This window comes from Mesocricetus auratus, unplaced genomic scaffold, assembly GCF_017639785.1.
Source record: "Mesocricetus auratus isolate SY011 unplaced genomic scaffold, BCM_Maur_2.0 Super-Scaffold_100018, whole genome shotgun sequence".
NCBI classification, from domain to species: Eukaryota; Metazoa; Chordata; class Mammalia; order Rodentia; family Cricetidae; genus Mesocricetus; species Mesocricetus auratus.
Window position 1 is genome coordinate 203,678 of NW_024429199.1, and position 19,237 is coordinate 222,914.

At 45.1% G+C, this 19,237-nt stretch overlaps 1 protein-coding gene across 1 annotated transcript in view; it reads left to right on the forward strand.

The window, feature by feature from the left end:
- The window catches only part of Crybg1 (crystallin beta-gamma domain containing 1), a 53,996-nt gene extending 36,634 nt beyond the window's left edge, over positions 1 to 17,362 (forward strand). Inside the window, exons 14-20 of the mRNA XM_005073209.4 lie at positions 620 to 732; positions 2,504 to 2,633; positions 5,932 to 6,071; positions 8,194 to 8,317; positions 8,708 to 8,866; positions 10,899 to 11,061; positions 15,983 to 17,362. Coding sequence (XP_005073266.1) covers positions 620 to 732; positions 2,504 to 2,633; positions 5,932 to 6,071; positions 8,194 to 8,317; positions 8,708 to 8,866; positions 10,899 to 11,061; positions 15,983 to 16,071 — 918 coding nt within the window. The 3' untranslated portion in view covers positions 16,072 to 17,362. The remainder of the gene's footprint in view (positions 1 to 619; positions 733 to 2,503; positions 2,634 to 5,931; positions 6,072 to 8,193; positions 8,318 to 8,707; positions 8,867 to 10,898; positions 11,062 to 15,982) is intronic.
- Positions 17,363 to 19,237: the final 1,875 nt, after the last annotated feature.

The window sequence follows — 19,237 nt, forward strand, 5'->3', positions numbered from 1 at the left end:
ATTCTTAAAAAGACAGCCAGTATCATCCTCAGAGAAGAGGAGCCAAGACTACATGCTTCCAAATCTAGTCTATTGTTAATGTTAGAACCGATGAACAATTACTTTTGGACACAATAAAGCATTAACATGCCTTTAACATAGCATATAACACGAGGATGCTCTTTGGAAAGTTCCCTTTGTTGTCCCACTGGCCTTTGATGCCTCTAAATTAGATACTCACAGATAGTACAGCCAACCTGTTTCTAATTGATCATTGATGATCAAGTAGAAAATTAAAGGATTTATAAAATTCATACCAGTTCACTGTAACAAGAGTTAGTAAGTCAGATCTGAGTCATCATTTAAAAAGCTGAGCTAAGGTCTGGAGAGATGGCCCAGAGGTTAAGAGTACTGGCTATTCTTCTAGAGATTCGATGGCCAGCACCCACATTGTAGCTCACAACTGTCTAACTACAGTCCCAGGGGACCTGACATTCTGTTCTGGCCTCTATAGGAACCAGACACACATGGAGTTCACAGACACATATTTTCAGGCAAAATATCCATACACATAAAAATAAAAAAAATTTTTAAATCTGAGCATGTTTAGGAAAATAATTGTGTGTTTCTTTTTTTAAAGATTCACTTGTTTTCAGAACCACAGTTCCAAGGCCAAAGTCAAAGTTTTGACGAGACAATAAACCAAATTGATGATTCGTTTTTGACTAAATCTTGCAGAGTTCTGGGAGGCAGGTAAGCTTACAGCAAGGGGTGGAAGCAGATCATTAGGGTAGAGAAGTCACACTTTGCAAGTCGTCCCTGACTCATGTAGGTGGTTGGTGCTGTGAAACCACCACACTGATTGGGAAGCTTGCTTTGCAGCATCTGGGTTCAGAGGTCAGAGGATGTGCGTTTGCATGGGCTGGGGAAGACTTCAGCGTGCAGGAGGATACAGGCCAGTTCTGTGTTCTGTGCCTGCTCCAGCATCTGTAAAAGGGGCAGGATCTGGGTCATCTTTGAGGTACTCCAAGGCAGATTTCATTGACAGGAAGACAGGAGTAGTGTTGCCACCCTGGGCAGGCAGTTGAAGGACAACACCCAGCTGAGAGGGATTGTGCCAGCAGAAGTGAAGCCAGTCTGCACCAGGGGAGGGGACGATCTGACTCCCTGTGGGTGAATACAGAGTTTGATGGACTCACAGGAAACACAGATGTGACTTGGGGTGGGGGAGGGGATTCAGGAGAGTGGAGGCAGTGAACTCAAAGTGCTGTGCTGAAAGCAGTCGCCTTATAAAAGCTTCATATGAATGGAAGAAACCGAGGAAGCCCTTGGAGCCATCTATAAAGAGGCCAGGGGAATGAAGCCTAATAACAGTAGCCGTGGAACCTTTAATATTACAGTTCGTGTGGCTCGGTGCTCCACAGTGAAGAGCACTGGCTTTGTGTCAAATACAGACCAACTGAGGGGGGCGTGTCTCAGTTTCTTAGCTCATACACCCACCCCACGCCAATCCTCTTCTACCCTGCTTTGTTTCCCACTGCCAGACACATGCTTTTTTATTGCTTAGCATCTGTCTCTGCTTACTGGAGTAAATGCAAAAGAACAGGGACTGTTTTTTGCTTCTGCTACGTCTTGAACAAGAGGACGGTATCCAATATGCAGTCAGTCCTCACTGAGCGTCTGTTAGGTTCAAATCTACAAAGCTTCAACATCTTTCGGGGAGCACAGAAAAGTGCTGTGGTGTGCCGGCTCCTGGTCCAGGCACTGAGACAAGGAAAGCATATATGGAAGGAAGTTTTCAGTAACCTAGAGTTGAACCTGCTTAGGACTTTAATCCCAGCTGTTTGTGAGGCTGAGGCAGGAGGATCACAGGTCTGGAGCCTGCCTGGGTTACAGAGTGAGTTCAAGGCATCCAGGAAACTCTGTGAGACCCTGTACAAAGAGGGTGCAGATCAGTGGAACAATGCTCCCCAGCATGTATGGGACATGAGTTCAAGCCCCAGGAGAGAGAAAAAAATAAAGGTTGAAGAAGGGTGTTTACACAGGAAAGGGAACTCTTGTGCTTACAATGACACTGGCTGGGAGCCCAGAGGAAGACTGGGAGGTGGGAAGGCAAAAACATAAAAAATAAACAAACAAAATAAAGCTGCCTTCATCCCATTCAGAAAGTTAACCAACTTTAGCATATTAATGAAATTCAGCAAATTTCCAGATTTTTTTTAAAGAAAAATCGGTTAGCTATAAACTTTATGCTTATTTTATAGCAGACACCTTAAAAAACCCGGCTTGTTGTCTTTCTTTCTTTCATTCATTTATTTATTTCAAGACAGGGTCTCACTATGCAGCTTTGACTGTCGCAGAACTCACTATACACACCAGGCTGGCCTCACATTTACAGAGATCCACCTGCCTCTGCCTCCTGAGTGCTGGCATTAAAGGTGTGCCCCACCAGGCCTGGCATAAAAATCAGATTTCTTAAATGGGATTACACAAATTTCCTACCACGTGTGTGTTCCTATTCTAGCTGGGTTGCGTACGATGGAGAAAATTTCTCTGGCAATCAGTATGTGCTAGAAGAAGGCCATTATCCTTGTCTCTCAGCAATGGGATGCCTGCCTGGAGCGACCCTGAAGTCTCTTCGCTTTATAGATGTGGTGAGTGTGAACTTTGCAGCACAGACGCGCACTGCTCACATCGCGGTGGTTAAGGCGAGGAAGCCAGAACTTACTCAGGCGAAAACAGCACTGGGCCAGAGCTTTCTATCCTGCAGATTGTGTTCTTCTTTATTAAACAAAAATACCTTTATTTATGTGTATGCTTGTATGTACGTGCACATGTGTGTGCAGGGGCCCTCAGAGGCTGGAAGAAGGCACCTGGTCCCTTGGAGCTGGAGTTACAGGAGGATGGGGGCCACCAGAGTGGGTACTGGGGACTGAACTCGGGCCCTCTGGAAGAGCATCAAGTGCTCTCTACTATTTAGCCGTCTATTCCCCCCCCCCCGACTTTTGTGCGGCTTATGTCTGTTTAAACCTGGTCTTTCTCTGACTTTTTGCTCAGGACATCTGTCTATTCACACCCACGACAGCCATCTGGTAGTTTTAGGTCCCTCCCCCCCACTTCTTTCTTTTCCCAACTCCTATTTCTATGCTTCTCTCTCTCTTCAGTCATGCTTTGTGTCTCCTAGACACAGCTCGAACATTCTTGTAAAGTATGTGTGTGACTTTTATTTTTATATCATTGTGCTATACTTCTCACTCTTCCAGCCATAACTTAGACATTCATGTTACCACTTTTGAAGAGCTGTCCATTTTGTTGCTTGCACATCTAGTTTATTGACTGTAACTGTCTCATATTCTACGGCCACTGCTTCCTGGATCCCTGTGGACATGTGTGGGACTTGGGTCCCTGGGCTGTCCAGGTGGGGAGTGCTGCTGTGTGTGTGGGGTTGGGGTCCCCGGGCTGTCCAGGGGGGGAGTGCTGCTGTGGGGGGGGGTTGGGGTCCCCGGGCTGTCCAGGGGGGGAGTGCTGCTGTGTGTGGGGGTTGGGGTCCCCGGGCTGTCCAGGGGGGAGTGCTGCTGTGTGTGGGGGGTTGGGGTCCCCGGGCTGTCCAGGTGGGGAGTGCTGCTGTGTGGGGGGGTTGGGGTCCCCGGGCTGTCCAGGTGGGGAGTGCTGCTGTGGGGGGGGGTTGGGGTCCCCGGGCTGTCCAGGGGGGGAGTGCTGCATTTCAAGTGCAGGCCGGCATTTCAGTTGGTGCTGACACAGCCATCCAGACAGTGCCCTGGCAGACCAACAGTTCCTCCCCGAACTGCCCATGACTGTCAGCTTGGTGGAATGGGTTGATTTACATCTTACATTAGTGGCTTGGTCTCCTGCATTTGTTTGTCATTTGGGGTTAATGTTAACTATCTCTTTCTTCAGATTCCTATTCTCTTGTTATTTGCAGAAATTCCTTGTGCTTTGGTCTGTTGTCACTGTTTTTTTTTAAGTGTTATGTGTATGGATGTTTTGTGGGCAGGTGTATCTCTGTACCATGCACCAGTGCCTGCAAAGGCCAGAAGAAGACATTGGATCCTCCAGAACTAGAGTTACAGTGGTGAACTGCTGTGTGGGTGCTGGGAATCGAACCCAGGTTCCCTGCAAGAACAGCAAATGTTCTTACTCAGTGAGCCCTCTTTCCAGATCAACCCGGATTATCAGCTGTGTTCTAAAGGTGGTAAAGCCCCTGGAACCGTATCCTCATCTGAGCTAATTAAGGCAATGTATTCAACACGACAAAGCCAGATGATGATGCTCTTACGCTTAGGTCTCGGCACATCTGTAGTTTTGGAAATTTTTATTTGTTTTTGGTAGCTAGTCTCATAAGATGCTTTCAGCATTCCAAGTTTGTGAATTTAGCTTTAAGAATAGGGAGAATGTAAGTGTTGGCTTTATAGCACCTCTACTTGCTGCCTATTTAAATAATAAGATGCTGCTGAGACGGTAATGTGGAAGCTCTTCAGCTTACAGTTGTGGGATAAAGGCAGGGATGTGGCTCAGCTGATAGAATGCTTGCCTGGATGCCTGAAGCCCTGGGCTTGATCCTCAGCTCCACACACACCGAGCACAGTGAGGCACGCCTGGATTCTCAGCACCTGGCAGATAGAAGTTCAGGGTCATACTGGGCCACATAGCGAATTTGGGGCCAGCCAGGGCTAGATTGGACCCTGTTCCAAAACACACACAAGCACGCACGCGCACACACACACCAACCACCACCAACAACAACAACCACCCAGGTCATGAATTAGATTTTTAAAAAGTAGTTAATGTGCCTAGAATTCTAAAAGGGACATATTTGAAGTCTCCTAGTGCCATCCCATCTTGGCACATTATTTACATCATTTGGCCACTTAACGATGATATCCTTTTAAGCTTCTGTTGCGGAGATCTATTCAGAATGAGATTATGCATTTTGTGTGTCTGAGTTAGGGGTTTGTATGTTCGTGTGGTGCTGGAAACCGAACATGGACCCTCATGCATGCTAGGCAAGGACTGTATGAGTGAGCCATGTCCTTTGCCCTGTGTATTTTCAACTGTAATGTAACACTTCAAGATGGATTAAATTATATCTGATGATAAATTTGAGTGTTTGGGATGTTTTCAGCATGCCATCTCTGCAAATACAGTAAACATGCAAAGTAGTAATCCTGTGATTTTTTTTTTCCTGGCTCCCTCCTGTGTGTTTTATATTCTAATTCCTAGGCCATGGAACCCACCTTGATGTTAAGTGACAGCAAATACTCTGTCCTGCTCTTTAGGGCACATCCACATAAATGAAGGAGTAATGTGTCTCACCTTTGCCATACAGCTTGGAGTAGACTGGGAAATAACTGTGGTCCTGTGTGCTTTTTTGATGTGCCATTTGTGATCTTGGGAATATTATCATTAGAGCCTTGGGCAGAGGGACTAATTTGAAGTTTCCCTTGTCTGTTCTCTTGGAAATGGCTGTACCTTCTACCTGTGGTCTTCATTCCCCACCTAACCATAACTCCTACATGAGGGCTTGGGAACATGAGCTTGTAGAATCCTTGTTACAGTATCATCAGCCGTCTGATTATCATGGTTAATGTCTGTGGCTTTCTATCCAAAAAACTCCAAGTTGAAAGTAAATTTCATTAAAGGGTTGGTGTTCCATGCATACAGCCCTTTTCTAGGTACGGGCTATTCCATGCCCCTGTTTTACTGTGGTCCATTTCAACCCTCCTTTACATGCAACAGAAAAACTTCCTACCCTCCCATCCTTCCTCTCTAACTTGGCAGTCTGGAAACATCCATATTGGCTAAGTTTATGAGTTAGTATAGCCTGGCAGGCTCCTATGCCTTGTCTTTGAGAGTAGATGATATCTCACCAGCTTCAGGTTATCTACAAAAGCTTTGCACTGTTAACAGATGCACAAATTTCTCCCCAAACAGGAATTTTCTGAACCAACCATTATTCTTTTTGAAAGAGAAAACTTCAAAGGGAAGAAGATTGAACTGAATGCTGAGACAGTCAACCTCCGCTCCATGGGCTTCAATACTCAGATCCGCTCTATCCAGGTCATTGGTGGCATGTGAGTGAACTACCCACTTGTTGGTCCTCTGGAGCAGGCGGCTTCTCTTTCCTTGCTCTTATAAATGCGCTCTTCCTATGAGGCACAGTCGTATGAATACACACATTCGTATGCATCCATTTCCTCATAATGGGGATTTAAGTGGCACCATGAAGTGAGTGATGTGACTATATGTGCCAAGAAGGGACATTAGAAAACTTCAAGTGTTCATTCCATTATCTTAAATGAACTGACAGTGCCTGACTTCCCATGTGGGTGAGCATTACACACTTCCATGCTATCCTCTTCTTGGAGAAAGCCTGTATAAAGCATTGATGTTTCATCTATGTATCCAGACGTTTTTTGCTAAGGGGCAGCTCGACAACACAGTGCTCAGCAAACTTGTGGAGCCACCCTTCTGTACAGCAAGTAAGAGAGCACTAGCTTTTCTTCCTCTTTTATGCCCCTTGATTTTAGAGCAAAGGGCTAGCTTTTCCTTGATTGCAGATGTATAAATTACCAAGTCAACTGTGGAGGGGCCGTAAGATGGCTCCGTGAACAAAAGGCACTAACTATGCAGGCCTGATGACCTGAGTTTAGTCCCTAGAACAGTGAACTGACTAAACAAAGTTTCTTCAGATATCCACACACATGCTATTGCATGTCCGGAGCCCAACACACACACACACACACACACACACACACACACACACACACACACACACACGTTACAATATCACCAGCTTTTATTTTCTTTTTTTACTTTTGGTAGGGTCTCTCTATGGGGTCTTCACTGGTCTGGAACCTGCTATATAGATCAGGCTAGCCTCAAACTCACAGAGCTCCACCTGCTTCTGTCTCCCATATCTTGGGATTAAAAATACATCACCATGCCCAGCCCCTATCAGCCAATTTTTTAAATTAGGAAAAATTTTGGTTTTAATCTCTGAGTAATTCTGACACTGAATTGGGCATAAATAAATATATATATCAGTGCAGTACATTTTTATGAAAATATTTTCCTTCTATGGAAACAACAGGTAAGGCATGCTGAGATATATAGATATTGCAGGGACAGCAGCTGATGTAAGTAGATGGGTTGTACCATATTCACCAAAAATAGTTAAAGAATTATTAGGATTATACCTATTAATGTTTTTCCAGTAAGTTTTAATGACTGTTTTGTAAGATGGATGAAATGTTAACATTGTAGAGTTTGGGGGTTTGAAGTGGAGAACATCCTTTTCTGAAGGTCAACAGGGCAGAAGGAGGATCCTGGGGGGCTCAGCCCTGGGGAGCTCAGTCCGTAGGGAGATGGGTAGAAGGAAGTTAGCTTAACATTCGTGGGATTTGGGGAGAGTTACTCTTATTTTAAATGAACAAATGAAATGTTTTGTAATTGTTATAAAATGTATCTTAAATTTGCATGGAAGTAACAGGTTCCATCATAGGCTTCATACATACTTTCCTTCTTAGTAACAGATTCCATTATGGCATTGTACGTACTTTATTTCATAAGTCCTTACTTCACTTGTGAAGGATTTATTTTATCCAATCATTACATGCACCCATGCCTACATGAGAACTTTATAAATGCTAATTATTTCAATAAGGACCCATTGCCTGAAGATGCTTTATGAACAACTTTCAGAAAGGACTGGTGAGCCACTGAGAGCATCACTATTTCATTGCTTCATTGGAGGGGAAACAAACTTACCTATTTCTCTCACAGAGTGGATCCTGACTGAAATACTTAAGTACCCCTGGTCCTCCAAAATTCATTATTTATCAAGAAATGTCTTTGAATGTTCTACACAGGCTTATTTCCCTTTCCATGTGTATTTGAAATTCATCTCATAATTTATAGCTGGGCATGATGGGGGGGGGTACGCCTTTAATCCCAGCACTTGAGAACTGAGGCAGTCAGATCTCTGTTGAGTTCCAAGATAGTCAAGGCTACACAAAGAAACCCCATTTCAAAAACAGAAAGGAAAGGAAAGGAAAGGAAAGGAGGAAGGAAGGAAGGAAGATAAATAAACAGCTAAATAAATAAATTTACTTGTGGTATTCTGAAAGCAAATGTGACTGTCAGGGCCCACCATCAAATGGAAGTTGTCACTGCTATGGCTTGTCCTCTTTTCAGATGGGTTACTTATGAATATGGTAACTACAGAGGCCGACAGTTCCTACTATCTCCTGCAGAAGTACCAAATTGGTATGAATTCAGTGGCTGTCGCCAAATTGGTTCTCTCCGGCCCTTTGCTCAGGTATGTGAAATTTTCCCTCCATGCTGTGAGTAGACTCTTCTCGAAAAAAAATGTATTTGTGAATATATTTCAACCTTTATTTTCAATCGGAAGCGTGCCAATGTCTCCTCTTCCCTCTATATTGGGCATAAAGTTTGTGGCACCACGAAGCATGGATATTCCAGAAATGCCATCAAGCCCAATAGCACATATGCATGTGTCACCTTTGGTTGTCCGCTCTGAAAGGTCCTCAAACTCTTAGCATTGAGAGCAGGGCTAGTCTTAGTATGTAACCCTTGGGTATGGTCTCCTTCCTTCACCCATTTGCTCCACTTTAGATTCTTCCAAATGTCACTGTGTCTCAGTTCTTCAGACAGCTGTATGTGACTGTCACTGGGGTTTGTCTTCTAGAAACGAATTTACTTCAGACTTCGAAACAAAGCAACAGGACTGTTTATGTCAACCAATGGGAACTTAGAGGATCTGAAGCTTCTTAGGATCCAGGTCATGGAAGACGTTGGTGCTGATGATCAGATCTGGGTCTACCAAGAAGGCTGCATCAAATGCAGGGTGAGTGAGCATTTAGAGTTGTGCAAGAAAGATGCATCAAATGCAGGGTGAGCATTCTGGGTTGCACAAGAAGAATGCATCAAGTATAAGTTGAGCATTCTGGGTTGCAAACGAAGAATGTATCATATGTAGGGTGAGTGAGCATTTAGAGTTGCACAAGATGGATGTATCAAATGCAGGGGGAGCATTTAGGGTTGCACAGACAATTCCCAGAAACCTTTCACAAATAAATTGGGAAGTTTTCCCCATGAAAAGACTTCCCAGCTGTGACAGAATCAGAACCAGGGTTAGGAAGTTAAAATAGGAAGGGAATCTAGCATGAATCCAGCAAGGGAGTGACAGTGTTGTAGCCATACAACTGGAACACCCACACAACACCAGAAACCACTCTAGGGCTGATTCTGTTTGGAGAGCTCGCAGAGTAGGGTGGGGAGACATGTGTGTGGTACAGCACAGTTCATTTCCTAATGGTCACGTGCTGTAAATGGAAAACGGCTGGCCGCTGTGCTTTCATCATGCCTGCCGCAGCAGACATTTAAAGGCAGTGGCCAGATCCCACGAGACAAGCTCGTGAACTGATGTGGGAATCTTCTTAACTTCCTGACTTTATGGGCTTGCCTGTTTGCTCTTGATATTTTAAAAACTTGGTGCCTGTGAGTCAGCAGGGGCACGCCCATTTATTAGGTCTGTTGTGCCTGAGGGAGAATCTGCTTTTGTTAGAGAGGTACTGCTTAGCCACACAGAGGAAAACAGTATTGAGAAGCAGGGGTGAGTGAAGGACTGGAGTTCAAACAAAGGCAGCTTCCACCCTGGGATCATCTCGATGCAAGAAAGTGGTGCCCTCAGCAATTTTAACAATTCAGCGACATTATGTACTACCTCATCTCAGTAGGTCAAGGAGGAAAAAGTGAAATATCACAGCATGTGCGTGCGTGTGTGCGCACATGCCCGTGCACGGCCAAGTTCCCCCACTCCCCCAGCCATGTCCCCTACCCAGAACAGCCCACTTTTAATAAGCTTTCACTGTGGCATAGTGTTAGCAGTGAGCAATGCTGTCTGTTACCTCATGAGGGACTTTTAAAAATCCTTTCATTAAGTGCCTTCTTCTTCTGAGTTTGCATTTTCCTACTTTTTATACCTGGATAGCATGCCAATTTAGAAAATTTTAGATGTGTTTCTCATGAATGAATGACAAGGAGCTAGTGATTGTAACTTGGATGATAGCAGGGCAGGGGGTGGGGGTGCATTCTGTGGCTCCCCTGATGCAGCTGTAGGGAGGAGTGGGCACGAGCAGGAAACTCAGGCCACATGTGAGCTGCAGATGTGGCCTCAGCTTGTTCACTGTTGACTGGAAGAACCGTCATGGTGGGCAGTTTTTTTTTTTTTGTACCAAGGCCTCTCTTTTTTCTTTTTAATTATATAAATATTTTGCCTGCATATATGTCTATGTACCACCTGCATACCTGGTGCCCATGGAGTCCAGAAGAGGGTGTCAGATCCCCTGAGATTGGAGTTATAGACAATTGTTAGCCTTGTGGGTGCTGGGAATTGAATACCAGCCCTTCCAGAGAGCAGCCAGTTTTAACCACTTAGTCCCTGTGAGGCTTCTCTCTCTCTCTGTTTTTAAGACTTATTTATCTATTATATATACAGTGTTCTGCAACGTGCAGGCCAGAAGAGGGTGCTACATCTCATTACAGATGGTTGTGAGCTACCATGTGGTTGCTGGGAATTGAACTCAGGACCTCTGGAAGAACAGCAGTGCTCTTAACCTCAGAGCCATCTCTCCAGCCCTGAGGCTTCTCTTAATAGCAACAGAGAGTCTTACAAAGGGCAGTCTTACAGTGCATGAGAATTGAGAACTCACCATCACTCGTGTCATCTGAAATAAAAGGCCTATTGTCTGGCTGCAGTTACTCGAGCTGAAAGCTGCGAGGGCTCACGTGGAGGGAAGCCAGGGACTACAATAGTCTCAGGCATCAGTTTGTGAGACGGAGGTGTATCCTGACACAGCCTGTTCTTTCCTAAGCAGATAGCAGAAGACTGCTGCCTGACGATCGTGGGCAGCCTCGTAACGTCTGGCTCTAAACTAGGACTGGCCCTCGATCAAAATGCTGACAGTCAGTTCTGGTGCATGAAGTCCGATGGACGGATCTACAGCAAGTTGAAGCCAAATTTAGTGTTGGATGTGAAAGGTAAGCACCATTTGTTTCCCTGTGATGATATTCCCTTCTTTAGCTAAGGAAGAGCCTGTCGTAACATGCTGAGTGCGCTACTAATGCCCTGCTGGTGCCAGGGCTGGCTTTTTGTTGTTGTCTAATATAGGCTGAGCATGTGCTCACTGAGCTGTATCCCCAGCCCTGTTTTTATGGCAGTGCTAGGCTGTGACTTTATTCCATCAGTGTAGTTGATGGTTCTCATGTACACAAGCACATAGCTTTTCACTGAAAAAAAAAAACTAATTCTAGAAGGAATTAGAGTGTATTAGGGTTATCTAGACTAACAGAATTTACAGAATGAATCTTTCTATATGTAGAAAATGGATATTTATTAGAATGACTTACAGGCTGTAGTCAGCTAATCCAAGAATTATGAACAGAAGGTCCAAGAATCCAGTAGGTTTTTAGTTCATGAGGCTGGATGTCTTAGATGGTCTTCAGTACCCACTGGAATCCTGAAGAAGTAGGCTCTAATGACAGGGAAAGAATGAACCTGCTAGCCAGGGAAAGAGCAAACAGGCAAAGAAGGAGGCTTCCTTCCTCCATGTCCTTATATAGCAGTGGCTCTCAACCTTCCTAAGGCTGTGACCCTCATGTTGTGGTGACCCCCAACCATACAACACTTTTGTTGCTACTTCATAACTATAATTTTGCTACTGTTATGAATTGCGATGTAAATAATCTGGTTTCCGGTGGTCTTAGGTGAACCCTGTGGAAGGGATGTTCCACCTCCAAAGGAGCTGAGACACACAGTTTGAGAGCTGCTGTTATTTAGGCTTCCAGCAGAAGGTGTGGCCCAGGTTTTTTCCACCTCTGGATTAAAGGCGTGTTTTCCCACCTCAAAGATCTGGATTAGAAGTAGATCTTCCCCTTCAAATGATTTAATTGAACAAAAATCCTTCAGGTGTGCCCAGCCACTTTGGGGCTTTAGTTAATCCCAGCTGTAGCCAAGTTGACAGCCAAATTACCATCGCATACAGCCTAGACGATTTCAATTGAGTTAATGAAATTTCAGCGACACTAATCTAAAGTGAACTAATGGTGCTTGGGAGGAAAACGTTGGGCCTGTAGTCATGGGGTTAGGAGTGTGTTAGAGCATAGACTACCAGCATTGTCTGTAGAGTTACTGATTCAGGAGGTCTGGAGGTGCGGCACCAGGTGTGCTTTTCTGACAAGTTCCTAGATGTTGGTGATGGTTTGAGAATCACAGTACCATTGATGGTGACTTTAAAACACAGTCAACAAAACCAACCTAAAAATGTATGGAAACTTAGTGAGCAGGTACTGTTGCCCTTTGTGAGTATATGAAGGCAAGCTTAATCACAGCACTGGGATGAGTCATTATAGTTACTTTTGAGACAGGAGGTCACTCTGTAGCCCGGGCTGTCCTTTATCTCTGGGCAGCCCGCCTACCTCAGCCTCCTAAATTCTGGAATTGCAGGTGTGTGCTCTGCCACACCCAGGTGCCTTCTGTGGTTGGTGCACTCTGTTCCCCATCAGGAAAGGCTGTAGCAGTGAACTGGTGATCATGTGGTCACACTATACTACCCATGCTTCTAAATCACTGTGAGAATTTGGCCCAGTTTTCACTTTAGTCAGTGGTCTGGGCCAAAGCTGTCATTGAAGATGAATAACTTGGGACAAAGAAACAGTGACACTTGGTTCTTAAGGCCCTTTAGGATAATGGAAAATAAGGCATGGAGAACACCAGAGGTGTTGGTAACACAGGGAGCAGAAGTGCTTTTGCTGTCCTGGTGGTCCAGGCAGTAGAGTGGCCAGCCCACTCACCAGTCAGAATAGACACAAAGAACCCAAGGAGCAGGGCTGTGCTCAGAGAGACAAACAAACTAGACTGCAGGAAGTCAGAGTACATCCAAAACTAAGTAATGTGACTGCCGACTGTGTGGGTACCAAAAACTGCACATGAAACACAGTGGAACCCGGGGATGAGACATGAACAGTTCAGATAGCATGGCCCACACTGCATCTGTAGACAGATTAGAGGCCCCATCTCACAGATGGCTCCAAGTTTGAACCATTTGAGAACCGCTGACCCAGGCTGACCTTTATTTAGGGCTGTTCACGCTGCCTGCACAAAATAAGTTTCAAAACCACTAGCAAGGCTGGGATTGTAGCTCGGTGATAGAATGCTTGGTTCAATCCCTAATGGCACCTCCCCTAAATAAGATCCCCAGAAAAATGTGACTAAATTGGAAAGATGGGGTATTTGAGTTCAATGTTAGAGGGGGAGGATCACAATGTTTAGTTCGCTAATGTAGCTGGGTGTTGCTGTTTCTTGTCGATGGGATTAGCTTCTAAGATCATTGTAGTTCTTAGGGCATTTATTTTAGTCTTTTAGCAGGCTTCATTGTGCCAGGCTCTTTATTAAGACATTGGGTACCACAGGGAAGAAAATGGCCAGCTCTACTCTCTATGGGACCCTTCTTACAGAAATTTTGCCCATGTTCACTGGGCATCAGTTCCAACCCCTGGAGTGTGGGTGCTGGCCTGTGTTTATGGGGTCTCTGTGTCTACTGCAGCAATGCAGTACTTTCTTGTTCCCCTGAGCTTAGGTTTCTCAGAACGTGAGAGCATGGTGCCACCTTCTGGACAGGAGAGCAGGCAGCACAGCCAGCACACTGGCAAGAGACATGCAGACACAGTTCTCCAGGTTTCTGCACTCAGTAGGAGCCTGTGGTTTTCACTTGTTATCTACTAAAACTACAGAGGACTCCTTGGCTTGTACTTGGGGAACAAGTTGTTTTAGTGAACACTGAAGTATGATTTCAGACCGGTGATCCTATGACAACAGTGGAAGCTGACTCACACTCACCTTAAAGACATAAAAAGCCTGGAAGAATCCTATACTAAACAGACAAATAAAACTAGTATGTAAAGTGCAGAAACTAAAAAGGATAACTCTAGGCAATATATTTTCTTTGTCCCCTTTGCTGGCCTTAAATCTGGAATCTCTCTGCTTGGCCAAGTGTGTGTGGGGTTACAATCTATGCTAGATAGCATCTTTGTAGTATAAGGTAACATTTAAAGGAATACTAGTGATTTATTTTAATTAGGGTGTAAAATTTCTTTCAAATTACAGCTCTTCAGTCCTGTGTGCCAAGAACTCAAATATGCCTGTGACAATAGCACCCTTCTTAGACAGATGGGCAGGTGTGGGTGTTAGCTCAGCATACACAGGTGACGTAAGTATGTCAGGTCTACCGGTAGGGGCTGCCCGGCTTACATCGCTTGCACACCCGAGACCTGGCCGTCGGGTCTCTAAATGAAATGCATGGCAAAAAGAAGGGTTTTTGTGTTTTGGTTTTATAGCCATTTAACTATTCACATGTCTTCTACATCATTCACATAGAAATACATGTTTTGTAAAAGAAAATAAAAGCCTACCATGTTTTAAATTTCTTCTCAAAGGCAAAAGAATTAATCAGATTTTTTCTCAGGACCTTTGTAGGTTTTGTGATTCTAGCAGTACTGGGGTAAACACAGAGAGAGTGTTATGTCATCAGAATCTTGAAGAATGAAAAAGACACTGTGTCCTTAATACTCTCTGAACTCTTGGAATCTGTTGTTTTTTTAAAAAGTCTTTTTTAGATTTATTAATGTGTATGAATGTTTTACTCATATGTATGCCTGTGTATCTTGTGTCTGGTGTCCTCCAAGGTCAGAAGAGGGCATTGGATTCCCTGAAACTGGAGTTGTAGATGGTTTTTGAGCCGTCATGATGGTTTTGGGAATCAGATGGTGTTGGGAATCGAACCCAGGTCCTCTGCAAGAACAAGAAGTGCTCTTAACTACTGAGCTTTCTCTCCATCCAACAACTGTGCTGTCTTGGTGGAGAGTGCAGGATTTTCTGGGGGCTAACTGGGAGGCTTGGCAAGCTCCCATTTCCCTGTGCTCGGCACTACACCTAGCTTCGGAGCGCTATGGGTGCTGAGTGACAATAAGTCAGTTTCTTAGAGAATGAAGGGGTGAGTTCCTTCCCCAGCTACTCTTTCAGGCCCTTTTGATGTTCTAAATGCTTTAAAGTAGAGAAGAATGTTGCCTTTGGTCTGAGGATGACGAATGATTTCAGTACCAGCTGCGCCCTGCATCCAAATGCAGATTTTCATCTCCACGTGGTCCTCGGTGGAGAGGCTTCCACTAAAGCAGATAAGGCACTGGAGAGGCATTTATCCCACACTGGGGAAATCCGCTAGCCCCTTCTGTTTTAATGATACTTCTACTGAAAGAGGGCACAGGCTGCTTCTAACGCTAATGCACCTCAGGCTTTCAGTGAACACCCTTGGAAAGACCCCTCCAGACATCCTGGTGAGAGAGAAGAAGGAGGTTCTTACAGTGGTCCTCGGCATTACTTCATGCACCCAAGTTCCCAGCAGTGGCAGTCTTCCATGTCCTGCGCATGCTTCCGGGAGTCGTTTAAACCTTCAATCTAGTTACAGCTGTTTTCATCATTCTGAAGAACTCACTGTCTTTGCCTCCCACTGCCCCACCCCACAACCTTTCTGTCCACTGCCACCAGGCTGCCTGCCTGCCCATTAGCATCTCACAGCCTTATCTCCCCAGTTCCATCTTATGGCATCTTGCTTTTTCCTTCCTCTAGAATCTTCCCTGACACCCCCATTTCCGATATGGTAATAGGAGCTAGAGAGGCTAGGTAGAAGAGGGAGAGCCGGAAGGCAAGATGGGCTGTGTGAACTTGCTGGGTCCCGGATGGAGTGTAGCCACACACCCCAGCCAGTTACCCTCGTCCTCTGGGTACCATGGCTTCTCCCGCTACGGCACTTTTATTCCAGGTTCTCTCTTGCTCTTCCTGTGTTTTGACACACACTTTGTCCCTTCTCCCCTGGCACAATTCTTACTTTTTTTCCCTTTCATTCAGGAGGATCACAGTACGATCAAAATCACATCATTCTCAACACAGTGAACACGGAGAAGTCAACCCAAGTGTGGGAAGCCATGGTCCTATGAGCCCGGACCAAGAATGCAGGAGTGTTTCCGGGGGATTTTCTGACCACGTGACTGAAGAAAAATAAAACCACAGAGCTGACGGAGGAGCCAAGTGGAAAGTGAACCGAAGGCCATGACAGGAAAATAATCTTTTCAAAGACGTTTGAGTATGAAGCCACTAGTCTGTTCTCGTTTCTTGCCTTGTATTTTCTCAGTAACTTCTTAAACAGGCTGCCCTGGTAGCAGCTTTTGGATGTACATGTTTTAAAGATCAAGACCACGTCGTAACTTATTTCCAGTGACAGGAGGAGACAAGACCTCTGCATGTGGACATACAGATTCCCTTAGAGGCATGAATAAAAACCCAGGTTTGCTTATCACAAGACTTTTAGCATTGGAGGATGCTTTGCCAGACTTCTGATCCACTGCCTTAACGTTCTCCAGGATCATTTACTGTCTGAATGCAGACTGGGAAAGTCCTATACACACAGTCATGTTCCAAGAAGTTTAGCAAGTATAAACAAAACACTATTTTAGTTAATGTTCTAAACGAATAAATTCGCTAATTTTCATGTTGATGTCTACTTAAAAGCAGAACTTGGGTTATTTTAATTCTCCTGTGGAGTGCCCTCAAGTGTCAGTTTAATGCCCTCCTTACAGCTGCTACTGGGACAGTATTATGGCCTAATTTATTAATCTTTACTATAATATGGAAGCCATATCTGTATCAGACCTTTCAGCCTGGTCTCTCCAGGGCCACCAGCAGGAGGACTGCTTTGGATCTGACGACACCAGGAACCTCCCTTCTGGTAGCAGATGTGTGAAGCTCTAGGAGAGGGTTAGTGGTCACTTCTAGGGAGTGAAGGAGATCCCAGGGGCTCTGTGCAGCGTTCATTCAGAGACCCAGAGCTCTGCAGGCAGTTCGGGAACAACCGCTGTGATACACTGCTCCAGATCCTGCTGCTCAAACAGTACAATGTCCTTTTGAGCAAAACTGCCAGACATTTCCTTGGACACATCTTCCCCATTTTGTCCTCATCACAACATTGGTGCTCTTGTCAGAGGCTCAACGAGGTCACTTCCGTTTCACCTGCTCGAGCCTGTTTCCTCTCTGGAGCCAACAGCAGGCACGTGTGCTTATCTAGATAGTTTATCTGCAGCTTAAACAACACGTGCACAAGCAGCAGCAGCAGCAGCCAGCTCGTCTGTCTTCTTAATGGACATCTCTGATTGTCAGCTTTGTGTATATCACTATAGTATGGTGGGGTAACCTGTTTGGTTTTATGTCTCGAATAAACTTATTCCTCATTAACCATGTGATGAGACCCAAATGGACTTAGCAGTTCTCTGAGACGGTTGAGAGTCAGAGGGCAGGCTGGGACACAGCAGGCTAACTGCAGGCCCTTTTTAGGCACATTTTTAAGGTGCACTCAAGGACTTAATCAACTGCCACCTGGGAGCTCTCAGGGACTACAGCTGAGACCTTCTAGATAGACAAAAAGTCAAGTGGCATTGGCATTTACTATATATACATATATAGTGGCAGGTCTCTGTGTAGCTCTGACTATCCTGGAACTCACCATGTAGACCAGACTGCCTCCCAAGTGCTGGGATTAAAAAGCATGTACCACCACACCCTGCTTTTCTGTACAGGAACTGGAGAGATGGCTCAGCAGTTAAGAGTGTTTGATGCTTTTGCAGAGGACCTAGGTTTGGTTTCTAGTACCCACATGGCTGTGCATACTGTCTGTAACTCCAGATACAAGGGATCTGATGCCCATCTGGCCTCTGCAGGCACTGTAGGCATATAATACACTTGCATGCATACAGGCAAAACACTCATACATGTAAAATAAGTAAATTGTACTGAGGAAATTCTAGAATGACTGTAGGAGAAACACCACATCCAACCAACATAACACTAAATAGGTATCTAACAGGAATATATGGAGTGGAGAGTTTCTCCAAACAGGTCTGTGTACATGGAAGACTTAGAAGCAAGTATCTAAGATGTAATAATGAAGATGAGTATAAAACAGCAGCAAACACCTCGAACAAGATTCAAGAGTGACAGATTTATTGGTAAGGTACATGAGGTCAGGAAAGAGTGGACAGTAGCAATGTCCATGGAAAAGCTGTCAGAGAGGCATAACTCAGTTGCTCAAAGAAACCCAGCCTATGTGCAGTATGTTAGCCAGGTGTGGTGGCATATACCCATAATCCCAGCACTTTAGGGTTAGAGGCCGGAGGGTTAAGAGCTCAAGGCCAGCTTGTGCTACATGAGATCCTAGTCTCAAAAGAAAATGAAACTTTTCAGTGTTAAAAGTGTATACACACACACACACCCCTAAGCAATTCCACATTGAAGGATGTGCTAAGGACAGTGAGTGACCAATGGAAACATAAGGGAGCCAGCTTCCCATCGTTGTGACGAAACATCCGGGATAAACGTCTAAGGAGGAAGGGTTTGTTTGGTTCATGGTGGGAGGTTTCATCTGATGTTCATTCAGCTGCTTCTGAGACCACAGTGAGGCAGCACAGAAGGGTGGGTGTCTGTTAGGTTTGCATTGCTGTGTTAAAACACCGACAAGAAAGCTGGGCGTGTTGGTGGCTCAGGTCTTTAATCCCAGCACTTGGGAGTCAGAGGCAGGCAGGTCTACAAGAGTTAGTTCCAGGACAGCCTCAAAAGTCACAGAGAAACCCTGTCTCAGAAAAACAACAAAACAACAAACAAAAACACCGACAAGAAACAATGTGGGGAGGAAAAGCTTTATCTCACCTTGCAGATTACAGTCGGCAAGGAGGAAAGTCAAGGCGGGAAGCTGGAGGTGGAACTGAAGCAGGCCTGTGGAGGGGGGCTCCTCCTGGCTTGCTCAGTTCACTTTCTTACACACCCCAGGACACCTGCCCAGGAAGAGCCCACCCACCATGGGTGGGCACCTTCACATCAACTCTATCAAGAAAATGCTCCACCTGCTTGCCTACAGGTGGTCAGGACATAGACGCAGGAACAAACTGGGTCTTGATGTCGTCTCCAACAGCAGTCCCCGCTTCCGCCCATGAGGTCCTAACTCTTAAAAGGTCCCACCACCTCCCAATATTGTCCCATGTGTGCAACACACACATGGGTCTTTGGGATATGTTTCCAACCCAACCCGTAGCAGCCAGTTAGGAAAACAATCACTGA